The sequence below is a fragment of the Engraulis encrasicolus genome, chromosome 9 (genome assembly GCF_034702125.1).
Source record: "Engraulis encrasicolus isolate BLACKSEA-1 chromosome 9, IST_EnEncr_1.0, whole genome shotgun sequence".
Classification (NCBI taxonomy): Eukaryota; Metazoa; Chordata; class Actinopteri; order Clupeiformes; family Engraulidae; genus Engraulis; species Engraulis encrasicolus.
In genome coordinates this window covers 51,216,108-51,229,576 of record NC_085865.1, presented here as the reverse complement: position 1 = coordinate 51,229,576, position 13,469 = coordinate 51,216,108, and the positions used below count along the sequence as shown (strand labels likewise).

At 43.2% G+C, this 13,469-nt stretch overlaps 1 protein-coding gene across 1 annotated transcript in view; it reads right to left on the bottom strand.

The window, feature by feature from the left end:
• LOC134455314 (folylpolyglutamate synthase, mitochondrial-like) overlaps window positions 1-13,469 on the bottom strand; it is a 41,149-nt gene that overhangs the window by 1,158 nt on the left and 26,522 nt on the right. The window contains exons 6-14 of the mRNA XM_063206335.1: window positions 13,278-13,392; window positions 6,430-6,507; window positions 6,177-6,238; window positions 4,296-4,398; window positions 3,978-4,055; window positions 3,373-3,520; window positions 2,607-2,687; window positions 1,914-2,064; window positions 1,096-1,171 (exon numbers count right to left, since the gene is read on the bottom strand). Of these exons, the coding sequence (XP_063062405.1) occupies window positions 1,096-1,171; window positions 1,914-2,064; window positions 2,607-2,687; window positions 3,373-3,520; window positions 3,978-4,055; window positions 4,296-4,398; window positions 6,177-6,238; window positions 6,430-6,507; window positions 13,278-13,392 (892 nt within the window). The remainder of the gene's footprint in view (window positions 1-1,095; window positions 1,172-1,913; window positions 2,065-2,606; window positions 2,688-3,372; window positions 3,521-3,977; window positions 4,056-4,295; window positions 4,399-6,176; window positions 6,239-6,429; window positions 6,508-13,277; window positions 13,393-13,469) is intronic.

The following is a 13,469-nucleotide window of genomic DNA, read 5'->3' as shown; positions in this document are numbered from 1 at the left end:
GGCGTGGTTAAAACTCAGGTACCTGGGTGTCACAGGTAAGTAAACTCTTGGGGGTCACATGGCGGGTAGATAGCTGTGTGACAGTTTGTCTCTCAGACTAGGGGCTCTCTTGTCACAGAAGGTTAGCTGGTCTTTAAAAACATCCCTTAGGGCTCGGTTCGGTTACAAGAGAGCCCCTAGTCTGAGAGACAAACTGTCACACAGCTATCTACCCGCCAAGAAGGAAAACAACTGGCTTGAACCTCCCAAGGGCACATACAAATGCCTACAGTCGGCTTGTAATCAGTGTGTGTATATCCTACAAAAGAAAGAATTCAAAGACAAATAGAGTGCATAAAATCATTCACTTTGTTAATTGTAACACCACTTTTGTAGTGTATCACCTCACCTGCCCAGGCAACTGTTTCTACATAGGACGCACCAAGAGAAGATTAAAGGATAGAGTGGCTGAACACAAATATGCCATAAGAACTAATAACAATGATTACCCCATGGCACACCACTTATTTATCCAGCACAACAAGAATGATAGTCTTCTAAAGGTAGAAGCAATTGAACATGTAGAAAAACCAGTAAGAGGTGGGGACTTAACAAACTACTACACAGAGAGACCTACTGGATTCATAATTTGGATGCCCTCAACTACCTAGGATCAAATGAGGAAATAGATTTTAGGCTTTTTTTAACACCTTTTGACTCTGCATATGATGTTTTATGTAAGACCATCAGTCATACCACTAACTTATCTCTTTATTTCTTTACAGTATATTGAATGTGTGAAATGTGTACGTCCATACAAATGTGACCCCCAAGAGTTTACTTACCTGTTTAACCCAGGTACCTGAGTTTTAACCACGCCCTGACGAAGGCCAGACAGCTAAAACCGGTCTGCGTTTTTAAGCTTGTTTACCCAAATGTAAAAGAAAGGGTTTTTATTCTAACTCCAACCTTGACTCGAAGGAGAGAGCTTTAAATTCAGTCAACTTACTAACAATATTGAGTAACTTTGCCTTTGAATGACCTTGTGGTGCATCCTTTTACATCCTTCCATTTATTCATTTTATTAAAAAAAAAAAAACCTCTGTAATAACTCACCACCAGGAGCTTGAGCATGGCAGCAGCGTCTCTCCCTCCTGTGACATTGAACAGTAGCACTCTCACCACTGCCCCCCTGCACACACAACCAAGCCAAGAACTCACTTCTTCATTTCTCCTTTATTTTCCGAGGGTAGTCACACTAAGGCTGTTGCCTCTTTTACGAGCACTAAGACTGACCTGTTTTTAATGAAAAGGTCATGTTACAAAAGTAGTACTTAGGATGCACATTGCACATCCAATTTAACAGCAGCCATTAAACCGAAAGTCATTAAACAGCAGATGGATCAAAAGTAATCAGAAAAGAAAGTAGAAAATCTGCAGTGTTGTTGCTCGCAGTTTATCAACACAGTTCAACCTCACATCGTCTTCATCGGGTGTGGGTCTTTTAAGGTCATGTTAGGACGACAGTAATTTCGCAAAGAAAGACTAATGACTGTGCATTCAATTTCTTAAAAGTGCAAGTGTGCTTACTCCTACAGACACCAACATCTGGTTAGCACTCCCTCCTCTCCTCTAGGAACCTTAAGTTAAATTCTTCATCATTATACACAGAAACTACAAGAACTGTCCATGGGTGCCTTTCTCGAAAGCGTACAGTAGTTGCGAGCCAGTTAGAAATTGGGTAGTTACCAATGGGAAATTGCATTGCAAACAACAAAGTAGCTAATGTAGTTAGCAACTATGGTTTCCAGAAATGCACCCCAGACCTCAGTTGGAAGGAGAAGGCTGGTCTGTCCTGATGTGTTTTGTTGTACGATCTGTATTGTGTAGAGTCGGACAATTGTCTAGCGAGTAAACAGAATTGATGAACTGACCCTGCCACTTGCTCCCGTTGAGCTGCGGCGTCTTTAAACCAGTGTGTGCAGGCCAGCATGCTGTCCATGGTGTGGGCTCCGTCCAGGAAGTATGTCATAGGGCCACGCCTCAGAGTCTGTGTCCGCCCAGGCCACTCCGTATCCGCCAGACCTGGTGGAGACACCAAAACACGCGTAAAACTCTGATATGTTTCCTCTAATTCTTTGATGTTCAGACAACTTCCATTGGATTTTGCCCTCTTGATTGAACTGTAGTTTTTTGCAGATATGAAATCATAGCCCTACTTTGTTAAATCTGTTTTTTTTTAGCTTTACAATCCGTTCTTTTAGGTGACACTGATGCTGTCTGACTGATCGAAACATGAGCTTTCAAGATAAATTGTTTCATTTGACCATAATTGTAGCAGTGCTGCACTTCTCCACAGTAAAACAAGCTTACAAATAAGAACATACAACCAAGTATGGGTACAACAGTATGGCTAACAACAACCTTAGAAGCCCTTTACAAAACCAGTACAACACAATACACAACTTGGCCTGTGACTCTCGTCATGTCCAGGTGGTGTTCACCTGTAAATTCTTAATTCGAGAACACCGCACACAACTGTACTGTACATATACAAGAAAACCTGCTGCACTCAAAGAAAATATACAATCACTTTATCATGGAGATAAAAATAGTACAGTACTGACCTTTCAGCATGATGGGGCTTGGCGTGAAGCCTTTAGCCTGCGTTACACCTCTGTACTCGGCCGCAGCTGAGAGGTGCTTATCTAGAAGACAGAACACTGAAACTCAGGGAATGTACAAGGGCAGCACAATATATCAAAACTGTATCGATACCGCGATATCACATTTTGGAATAGGTGTACCGTAAAAATGACTAGTATCGCAACATTAAGATTTGCAATAGGTATACTGCAAAAACTTCATACATTTTGATAAAAAAACAACATTCATTACCCTGGTTCTCACCAGACCTCTGTGTGTGTGTGTGTAGCTCTGGAGCCCCCTGGTGGAGCTCCAAAACACATGTAGGTCTGGGAGACTGTGGCAGCATTCCATTTCTTCAGTCAAAAATAATCAGAGGATTTATTGCTTCAAAATCAATGGCAGCTTGCATTGAGGAGTCACAACTTCACAAGACATATTATAGACTATATTGACGCTTTAGAGATCAGCAGAAAATGTTTTTGAAGGGATTTGTTGGTGACGAGGACGGGCAGAATGATGGATAAAACCATACTTTCTGAAGCGGGAGCCAACACATGCTCTGCTCTCCCAGACCAAGTAGTGGAGCTCGCGAAGCTGCGATCATGCAGCTGCACGCAGACTGTTTTGCATTCAGTGTTTGTGTTGTGTTCATGTATACATGTGTATGTACGTAAATATGTGTGTGTGTGTGTGTGTGTGTGTGTGTGTGTGTGTGTGTGTGTGTGTGTGTGTGTCTCCAATTACCAGGTAGGTGTCGTCGCTGTAGCCAGCTGTGGCTGAGCTGTAGGGCCAGGCTGGCGTTGATGCGCTGGTGATCTCCAACCAGACTCAGGCGCACCACACCCTCCTCCACCGTATACTCACCCAGCTCAGGACACACGCTCAGAGAACACTAGGCACAAAACACACACAACAAACATCAACATCAATACAATTCCCAGAGCCTTTTTGTTTTGTTTTTTTGTTTTGCTTGGGTGTCTATTGCGTAACGCAGTGGTTTTCAAAGTTGGGGCCGGGGACCCCTTGGGGGCCGTGGCAGGTTGACAGGAAAACCATAGTAAAACAAAATAAATATTTCAATATATTCAATAACTAATGTACACCAGAATCAACCAAACATAAGCTTTGCGATATTTTGTTACAGGTGCACTGTGTAGGATGATGGCCAGAGTAGCTATTGCAACTATGCTGTTCATTGAAAGTGCACTGTTTAAGATGTTGTGTGTCTCCTAGTAGGCCCATGGAAATGTACAGTATGCTACTTTAATTAAGTTTAACATGATACAGGAGTGATGGTAGGGTGCCGAGCTATTTTGGTGGCATGCCGAGCGAGGTGTGGTGTGGTTTACCCCGATCTCCTCTGCCCGCTCTTGCAGGACCGTCATGGCACCTTCTTGCTGCTTTACTGTGAACGCTGGTACTCCTAGCTGAGGGAGGGACAGACACACAGACACACAGACACACACACAGACACACACACACACACACACACACACACACACACACACACACACACACACACACACACACACACACACACACACACACACACACACACAGACACACAGACACACACACAGACACACACACACACTTAAGATTTCAGGACACACTATGGGAAAGTTAAAGGTCTGAGTGAAGAGTGTAGAGAGCAAAACCAAACTCACCTTAAATATGCCTCCTTTCTGCCAGGCAATTTTCTCTATCGTGTCTCCAAGGATACCTTTGTGGTCGATCCCGAGGGATGCTATCCCACACACCCATGGCCGACTGCAAAAATGACACGCGTGATCACAAGTTATTGTTTTTGGAAATATTGATGCCTGAAACAATTTTACAGGTGCTTTGTTACAAAGTAAGAGGGCAAGTGGTGCGACGGAGGAGCGATTTCCCACTTCACGGACATAAACAACCGTCTGCTGCGCCTCCAAATATGACTCCGGCCTCTGTACAATTATGGACAATTTACCTACCCTATATTTGTTTGTTTTTTAATCTTTCTGCACTATGGAGTTCACCAGAGTGTCATTTCACTGCAATAGCCTACAAGGTTGGTTGTACTGTAGGCCTATGTGACAAAATAAATTACTCTTATTCTCACTTTTACTCTTACAACAGATTTATAAAATTAACAGGATATCAAGTACTAAAGAAGTAGTAGTAGAGACTATTAAGCACTGCTTAGGCATATATTATTTTGGAATATTCTCCGTTTTTTAATGTAGCTAACAGCAAAAAGTGACACACACACACACACACACACACACACACACACACACACACACACACACACACACACACACACACACACACACACACACAAGCACACTGCACTTTCTGCACTAAACCCAAACATACACACACTGACACACAACTCATACACACACACACAACTCATACACACACACACACACACACACACACACACACACACACACACACACAGACGCACACCGCACTTTCTACCTGCACTAAAGACACACACACACACACACACACACACACACACACACACACACACACACACACACACACACACACACACACACACACACACACACACACACACACTGCTGCTGGTGTACTTGATAGACCTATTTTAATATTTATTTTTCTTCAAATGCTACTATTACTATGTCAGAACGCTATAAAGGACTTTTAGAAAAAGCACAACAAAATACCTCCTCTAATGTATGTTCTCTACAAGTCTTCTGTTGTCCAATCTTACACTTTAAATGTCTGTATGAGCACTGTCTATGTCTATACTGTCTATGTCCTTACCTAGATTAGTCTATGTCTGCATGGGAAAGCAAGAAACGTAATTTCAAATTCTTTGTATGACCAGTGCATGTAAAGAAATTGACAATAAAACCAACTTGAACTTGAACTTGAACTTGAAAGTGATGTGTACACAGTTGACGAGGGCCTTATGGCACATTGTGGACCAAATTGAAGAATTTGCATGAGGTGCATGTACAATTGTGGCATTAGGCACTCACACCCGGATGAGTGTTCTGGTGAAGAGCCAAATGGGGCGATGGGGATGGAGTAGGCTAGCCAGGCAGTACCCTCTTAGTGATGCAACACTTTCAGCGTTGCAACTATTCAGATCAAGAGCAATGCAAGTGTGTTCTGAGTTCCCGAAAATACGGGAACTCCTCCCACTTTGTCGGTAAACAAACAACCATAAGCAAACCAAGGGAGGCGGATCAACCATGCCGTTTGGGAAATGGTCATTGTTATTCTCTTGGTCAGACCAAGTCTCGAAGATATTTGAAAGTCGATGATAATCAGGCTAGGAGTAGGCAGGACTGCAGATGACAGGTGACAAGAGTGGTGGAGGGAAAGAGAGACAGATAGAGGCTACAGAGAAGAATGCATGAAATAAAAAAGCCATCAGGTGGAAAGGAAAAAAAAATAAAGAAAAAAGAGGAGCATTGGGTAGGTGAAATAATATTTATAAGACATATTGAGGAACATAACCAACAGATGTCAAGGCATAACTGACCAACATGACGTGGGTGTTGCATGGACAGCTTTCTACTCACCTGATAATGTTGGTACAGTCGTAGGCTCCACCTATTCCCACTTCAATAACCACCAAGTCCACCTGAAACACAGAGAACTCAATCACACATCACCATAGTGGATATGACAAATTAACTTAAACAATCTGTCTGTCATATTATGCCACACTTAATAAGGTTTTTTCAACAGTTTTGCAAAAATATCTCTAATTTTTAAACTATCTTTCCAATTCCCCAAGGGTAAGAAGTGAGTAGCGAAGACAAAGCGTCTTACCTTCTCTTGGAGGAAGATGTGAAAGGCCAGGACGGTCAGGAAACGGAAGTAAGATGGCATGGAGCCGCCATGACAGTCCTGACAAGGTCAAAGGCCAAAGGTCAAATAGAGAAACATGACCATGGGGATACCTTAATCAAACCGCTGCCATCAAAAGCCACGAGGTCCCTATTTATATGTACAGTCAATGTCCAGATGGGGGTGATGCACAGTCACAAGTGTAATCAGGAAAACAGTGTTTAAAAAAACTGATCACTGGTTTACTTCAATTTACTTAGACTCCTGTGGAAACCTGATGAAATGAGAGTGAAGTGTGTTGTTCACCAGAATAGATATTTAGTAAAGAAAAGTCAATGTGCTGTGAATTACCCTGTTTTCCTTTACTGCTGACATGAGTCATTACTATACTTGTACTGTATGCAAGTGAGTAAAGACTACTGATGACACGGAAGACACTGGACTGAAAGAAGAAAGTGTCCCAATGTCACATGAAGAGACGTGCTATCATTTAAAAAAAAGCACCTTCTCACATGGGGCACCTAAGTCACGCCCTCTACTTTCTGGTTCATGGGGCAGTAAGTTGCAATAAATTGAATGGAAGTGAACAAGGCGAGTCATGGTGGATTTGTGGTGCATGGAGTTTCACAATGGGCTTTCACTTTTTTTCACTAGAAGTGGAGGTCCAAGGTTTGGATGAGTGTCGAAAAACCACTCATTTCAAGCCCAGTAATTATATCCCCGAAACGCGGAGCGTCGGGGATGTAATGGTTTTGCGTGCGCCGCCGCCGCGTCCGCCGCGTCCGCCGCCGCGTCCGCCGCGTCCGCCGCCGCGTAAGGTCTTTCGTGTTAACGCGATAACTTTTGAACGGATGTTTGGATTTGTCCCAGATTTTTTGGGTGAATGCTCTAGGGCAGGTTCATGAACTGATTCGAGTTTGGAGGTCAACACTTTCAAGATGGCTGAATTCAAGATGGCCGAATTTTTGTTTGGTCTATAACTTCTGACCGGGTGGATGGATTTGTCCCAGATTTGGTGTGTGAATGCTCTAGGGTAGGTTCATGAACTGCGTCGAGTTGGGAGGTCAACACTTTCAAGATGGCTGAATTCAAGATGGCCGAATTTTTGTTTGGTCCATAACTTCTGACCGGGTGGATGGATTTGTCCCAGACTTGGTGTGTGAATGCTCTAGGGTAGGTTCATGAACTGATTCGAGTTTGGAGGTCAACACTTTCAAGATGGCTGAATTCAAGATGGCCGAATTATTGTTAAGGCCATAACTACTGACCGGATGGATGGATTTGTCCCAGATTTTGTGTGTGAATGCTCTAGGGTAGGTTCATGAACTGATTCGAGTTCGGAAGACAACACTTTCAAAATGGCGGAATTTCATTTGGCCCATAACTTCTGGGTGGATTGATTTGCCCGGTAACACCTTATTTTAATGGTTCACCATTTCAGTGAATCTACCATATTAGGTACAGTGTAATAGCCAATGTAACAATATTTAATACCATGTAATACTAGTGTAATACCAGTGTAACAATATGCAATATCAGGTACAGTGTAATAACGAGTGTAACAGTATGCAATACCATGTAATATAGTGTAATACCAGTGTAACAATATGCAATACCATGTAATACCACTTACACACAAACACATGATGTAAGTAAAACAATGACGGAGTTACACTGGTATTACATTGTATTAAATATTGTTACACTGGTTATTACACTGTACCTAATGTGGTATATCCACTGAACCATTAAAACAGTATTACCATTTGCCCCATTTTCTGCTTCATTTTCACAATAGTCGTTTGGTTTTAAGCCTATGCACGTCATGTCACGTCTGTATGTATCATATACGTTTACGAAATGGTGGACGGGAGTGGTAGGAATGATGGGAGACTGGAAGCGTCGCGTTTCGGGGATATACCTTAAGCAGTCGAAGGCGACTGCACAGGCAGTCTAGTTATATTTTGACTCCCTCTGCCCCATGAACCAGGAAGTAGAGGGCGTGACTTAGGTGCCCCATTTAGCGCGCCAAATGCGATTAGCCAGAGAGAGTTTAGATTGAGAGGGGACATATGGCGGCCATCTTGGTGACGCCTTCGGAGTGCTATTTCGCGATTAAGTAGACCAGAGTCAATGGGAAAAATGAATGGGGAAACTGAGTATAGGACGGAGGGGAACCCAGCGGTTGTGAAAACCATATGGTTGAAACGACCGTGAAAAACTGATCAATCTAGACTACTTGGTTGTGTCATACGAGTCAAAATAAAGCTTTTTAAGCCACTTTTCTCACATTTTTTTTGACAGAGCGCAGGCGCAGTAGTTCCATAACGGCACGAGAGCAACGGCTTTTCACAACTGAGCATGTGCATAATTTCGCGTGCGCCGACAAGTACATGTCGCTGCGGCCTGTAGCTAGTTGGACCTAGGTCTAAGGGGGTGGAGCTACCACTGGTCCAAGTTGGCCACTATTGATTTTTTATTCAGCACGTCTCTCGTCACTTCATTACGTTCCGCGAGCCAGAAACAGTTATTTAAGCTTGTCAGATATATATAAAAATTACCTCTGCGTTTTCACAAACTACCTTTGTAGCTTTTTATTCAGCACGTCTTTAGTCACTTCATTACGTTCCGCGAGCCGGAAACAAAGTTATTTAAGTTTGTCAGATGTATATAAAATGTACCTTTGCGTTGTGCCGTCTTACTTAGCGGGATGTATAAAATGACCTTTGTGCCTTTTTATTGCGCACGTAAGATTAAAATGTAATAAATTATGTGAAGCAAGCCATTTGCTTTTGTCGACCTGAAAACATTTCACATAGGCCTGTTATATTTTCATTTGTCCACCATTGACATACGACAAAGCAATTGCGAAAGTATGCGATATCTAATGCAGGAAATATTCTACCATCGCTACATTTAAGGCTGCAGGACAGAATGACGAGACATTGACAAGAAATTGACATATTGATTTAATGATCTGTAGCCTATATTGATAACATATCCAGGAGGTAAGATATAAGTTTGAAACATTTCATAAACTTACAAGGTGATTGTAATACAAAGAATCACTCAAACAAATGAAATAAGTAAGACGGCACAACGCAAAGGTAAATTTTATATACATCTGACAAACTTAAATAACTTTGTTTCCGGCTCGCGGAACGTAATGAAGTGACTAAAGACGTGCTGAATAAAAAGCTACAAAGGTAGTTTGTGAAAACGCAGAGGTAATTTTTATATATATCTGACAAGCTTAAATAACTGTTTCTGGCTCGTGGAACGTAATGAAGTGACGAGAGACGTGCTGAATAAAAAGCTACAAAGGTAAAGGTAATTTGTAAACCTTTAGCAAAGATAAATAACTTTGCTGCCCCAAGCGTATGTACGTGTGACGCAATCAATAGCTGCAGCAAGCAAGCGTGTGTACGTGTGACGCAATCAATAGTGGCCAACTTGGACCAGTGGTAGCTCCACCCCCTTAGACCTAGGTCCAACTGGCTACAGGCCGCAGCGACATGCTTCTCTGCGCCGATGCAGCCAGATGATTGGATCACTGGCAACGCAGCTCAGCAGGGACATTGGCTCTTGTTACCAGAAAGGCGGGAGATGTGCGGGTAGTCGCCATATTTGCGTTACGAATCTTCACCGTTGATTTCTATGGACACCTAACGATTCTGTCCTATCTCCCCTTCCTAAAAAAGAATCTCTGGATTAGCTAGCCAATGAGGCTGGTGGCACGCGCACCGTGAGGCAAAGACACTGCGCAGGCCAGGCATAACCTGGCTTTAACACAGCACAGATACTGAGGAGAACAGGTTGTCACAAGGCTGCAGCTGCCGTCATTCTTTCACTCTCAGTATAGATAGACAACTCTAGCAACTAGCAAGACTCGACTTGCCTCAAGGTTTTTCAGTTGGACTGGTGGGAACGCAACTAACCACCTACCAGCAAGTTAAGGCTTGTATTAAGAAGTTAGAGGCCGCTTTGTAACACCTAACGCTATGTGTGCAACAAGTATGTTGCATCAAGTGTCTGGAGCACTGCTTAGGCCTACTGCTTGGCACTGGCCGAACGAAAGACACATGTTTTCCGGAAACGGTTAGTAACGACTAGGGTTTAATCCCGGGACCCGGGATACCCGGGAAATCTGATCAAAACAATTTCCCGTTTCCCGGGAAAGCCATGACGGGAAACCGGGAAAAAAAATTAAGTGCGTGTCTATTTGTTGTCCTAGCAACAGTAAGCAACAGTGCTAGCAGCGGTAACACCAGAGACGGTTTAGAATAGGGAATCTTTGGTAACACTTCAGGCTCACTTAAGCAGCAGCAGTAGGCTACAGGACCTTTTCAGCAATGTCTGGTTCTGCTGCCAGTTTTGCCTGGAGGCATTTTCTGAAATTGGACAATGACAGTGCGAAATGCACTTTGTGTGAGCGAATTATAGCCTAATAGTAAGGTCGCCAAATTCCGCCCACTTCATGATCACTTCACTGAAAACGTGATAATATCACTCTTTCAAATACTATTTAATTATGCTCTCGTATATTTTTGGATAGCGGCAACTGTGTAGATGAGGTAATGAGCAATATTAGCTAACATTGGTTGTCCTTTCTATCGTAATTTGGCGATAACGTCCAGCATGTCCAAAATCTAGCTTCTCTCTGGCGAGTTTAGGCGCAAGAACAGCCCTCTCGGGCGACACGGCGTCAAACTAGTGAGTCCCTCTGGCGAAAGGCTCCAATTCCGCCCGCTTGATTTCAGGTCACGTCTGTATTTCCGTTTATTATTCCTTCATGCTGTTGTGTTGATTTGGTTCACACGTGCAGTCCTGGCTTTACCGATGCAGGAACTGTGGAAACGGTTGAATAGGCTACTTTTGGTCCTAAAGTGAAACAGGGAAGCGGCCAGGGCGAGTTTATAGCCAGAATGTCGTCGTGAAATTAAAGTTCCATCTGCCGTTACGACACCCTTCATTGCAATGCTGTTTATGGCCGTTTGACTCGGTTTTAAATGTCATCACCGTTTCAAATATTAAGCATACAAACTCCGTATCATGTCGATATCCATTCCTGACCTAAACAGTGGACACATAATTCACTAGGGGGTCAGCCCAATGTTCCCACGGCCCATTGGTCCCACAGCCCATTGGTCCCACATTGCTAAGACTTTTGCGTTTTTTCAAAATTAGGCCCAATGGTCCCACAGCCCATTGGTCCCACAGCCCATTGGTCCCACATCACTAAGATTTTTTAATTTAATTTTAGGTCCGTTGGTCCCACAGTCCATTGGTCCCACATCACAAACAGTTCAATGGGCTGTGGGACCAAGGGACCCACTAGTTTGACGCCCTCTCTGTACTTCACATGGTAATCAAACATTTCAAACAAGCGATTTAAGGTTAGTGTTAGGTTTAGGGTTAAGGTTAGGGTTAGGGTTAGGTTTAGGGTCGTATGACGTAAGCGGTAAGTACCGAAAGGGCGTCGAACTAGTGAGTCCCGTGGGACCAATGGGCCTAAAAATTAAAATAAAAAAGCAATGTGGGACCAATGGGCTGTGGGAACAATAGACTGTGGGACCAATGGGCTGTGGGACCAATGGGCCTAAATAATGAAAAAAAGTCTTAGTGACGTGGGACCAATGGGCTGTGGGACCAATGGGTTGTGGGACCAATGGGGCGTGGGAACATAGGTACGCTCCCATTAACTAGTAGGCCTATATAGGCTATAAGTAGGCGGGCGGAATTGGGGGACGGGCAGGCGACTTGGTATCACCGTCACCAACAATCCGCCCGTCATTGATAAGCGCTGCATGCTGCGCACAAGCTATCATCTTACACTTCATTATTATTGTTGTGTTGGTGGATAGTAGTGCTTAATCTTAATTCTTTTCTCCCAATAATGATACACACTAACAACTTGATACAAATGCCAGTGTGGGAGGAACAGTTGAATTATAGCCCCTACATGACTAGATCAAAAAATGGGAGGAGGAAAAAAAAAAAAAACCCGGGATTTCCCGGGATTCCCGGGAAATGGGTCGTCCTATCCCGGGATTTGATTCATGCCATTTTCGGGAAAAATATTAAACCCTAGTAACGACGCATTATGTAGTAACACCGCAAACATAAATAAATGATTACACAATGCGGTGACAATTTCCGCATTTTGTAATAATTTCCGCATTTCGTAACATATTTCTTGAACGCATTTGTAACACCATTTTTCTCAGCTTGTAGTAAATTATTACAAAATGTGGAATTTATCATGAAATGCGGCTGCTCATTTTTTTTTCTTGAATAAAATTTAATAACATGCTGCATTGTATAGGCTACCTATAGGCTACCTATAGGCCTATGTAGACGGTATGTTCATGTAAAATAGTTACAACAAGCAAAACAATAACATTTTAATCAGAGATTGTTACTCCCAGATCATACACTCCACACACGGCATGAGACAGTTCACAAGCACCTGGCCAGTCTTTAAACTCCTCAGCAGGCTCCTCAGCAAGACTATTATCTCTGAGGTAAATCTCATCCCAGGAGGCTCTTCTCGTGACAACTGATCCCGAACCCTTATGGCCCAGAGGTCAGGCGGTGCCCCCATGTGGTGTGGGTATGTAGCCCAAGTGTGATGTCTAAACTAATTGCACTAACTACCTTTCTTAACACATGGCTCGGTTGAAGTGATATTGGCCCTACTCCAGTACTTGATTAAGAGAGAGATAATGTGTTGTGCGTTTTTTCCATGCTATTTCCCCATCAGCTGTAGAACGATTGTGTCCATGACAGCCTCCTCCACAGAGCAGAGTTACCCAGGGAGAGACACGCACCTTTGTCTCGTCCAGGCGGCCGTAGACCTGCCAGAAGTACTTTGTGAAGAGGTCCTTGCTGACAGGTTGACCATTGATCCGGATCCTCTCCCTCACTTGTACTAGATGAGGTGAACTGAAATTTTAAAATATAGTGGTATGAAGCACCAATGCACATTCTGTAACGATACAGTACACCAGATCAAATTAAGT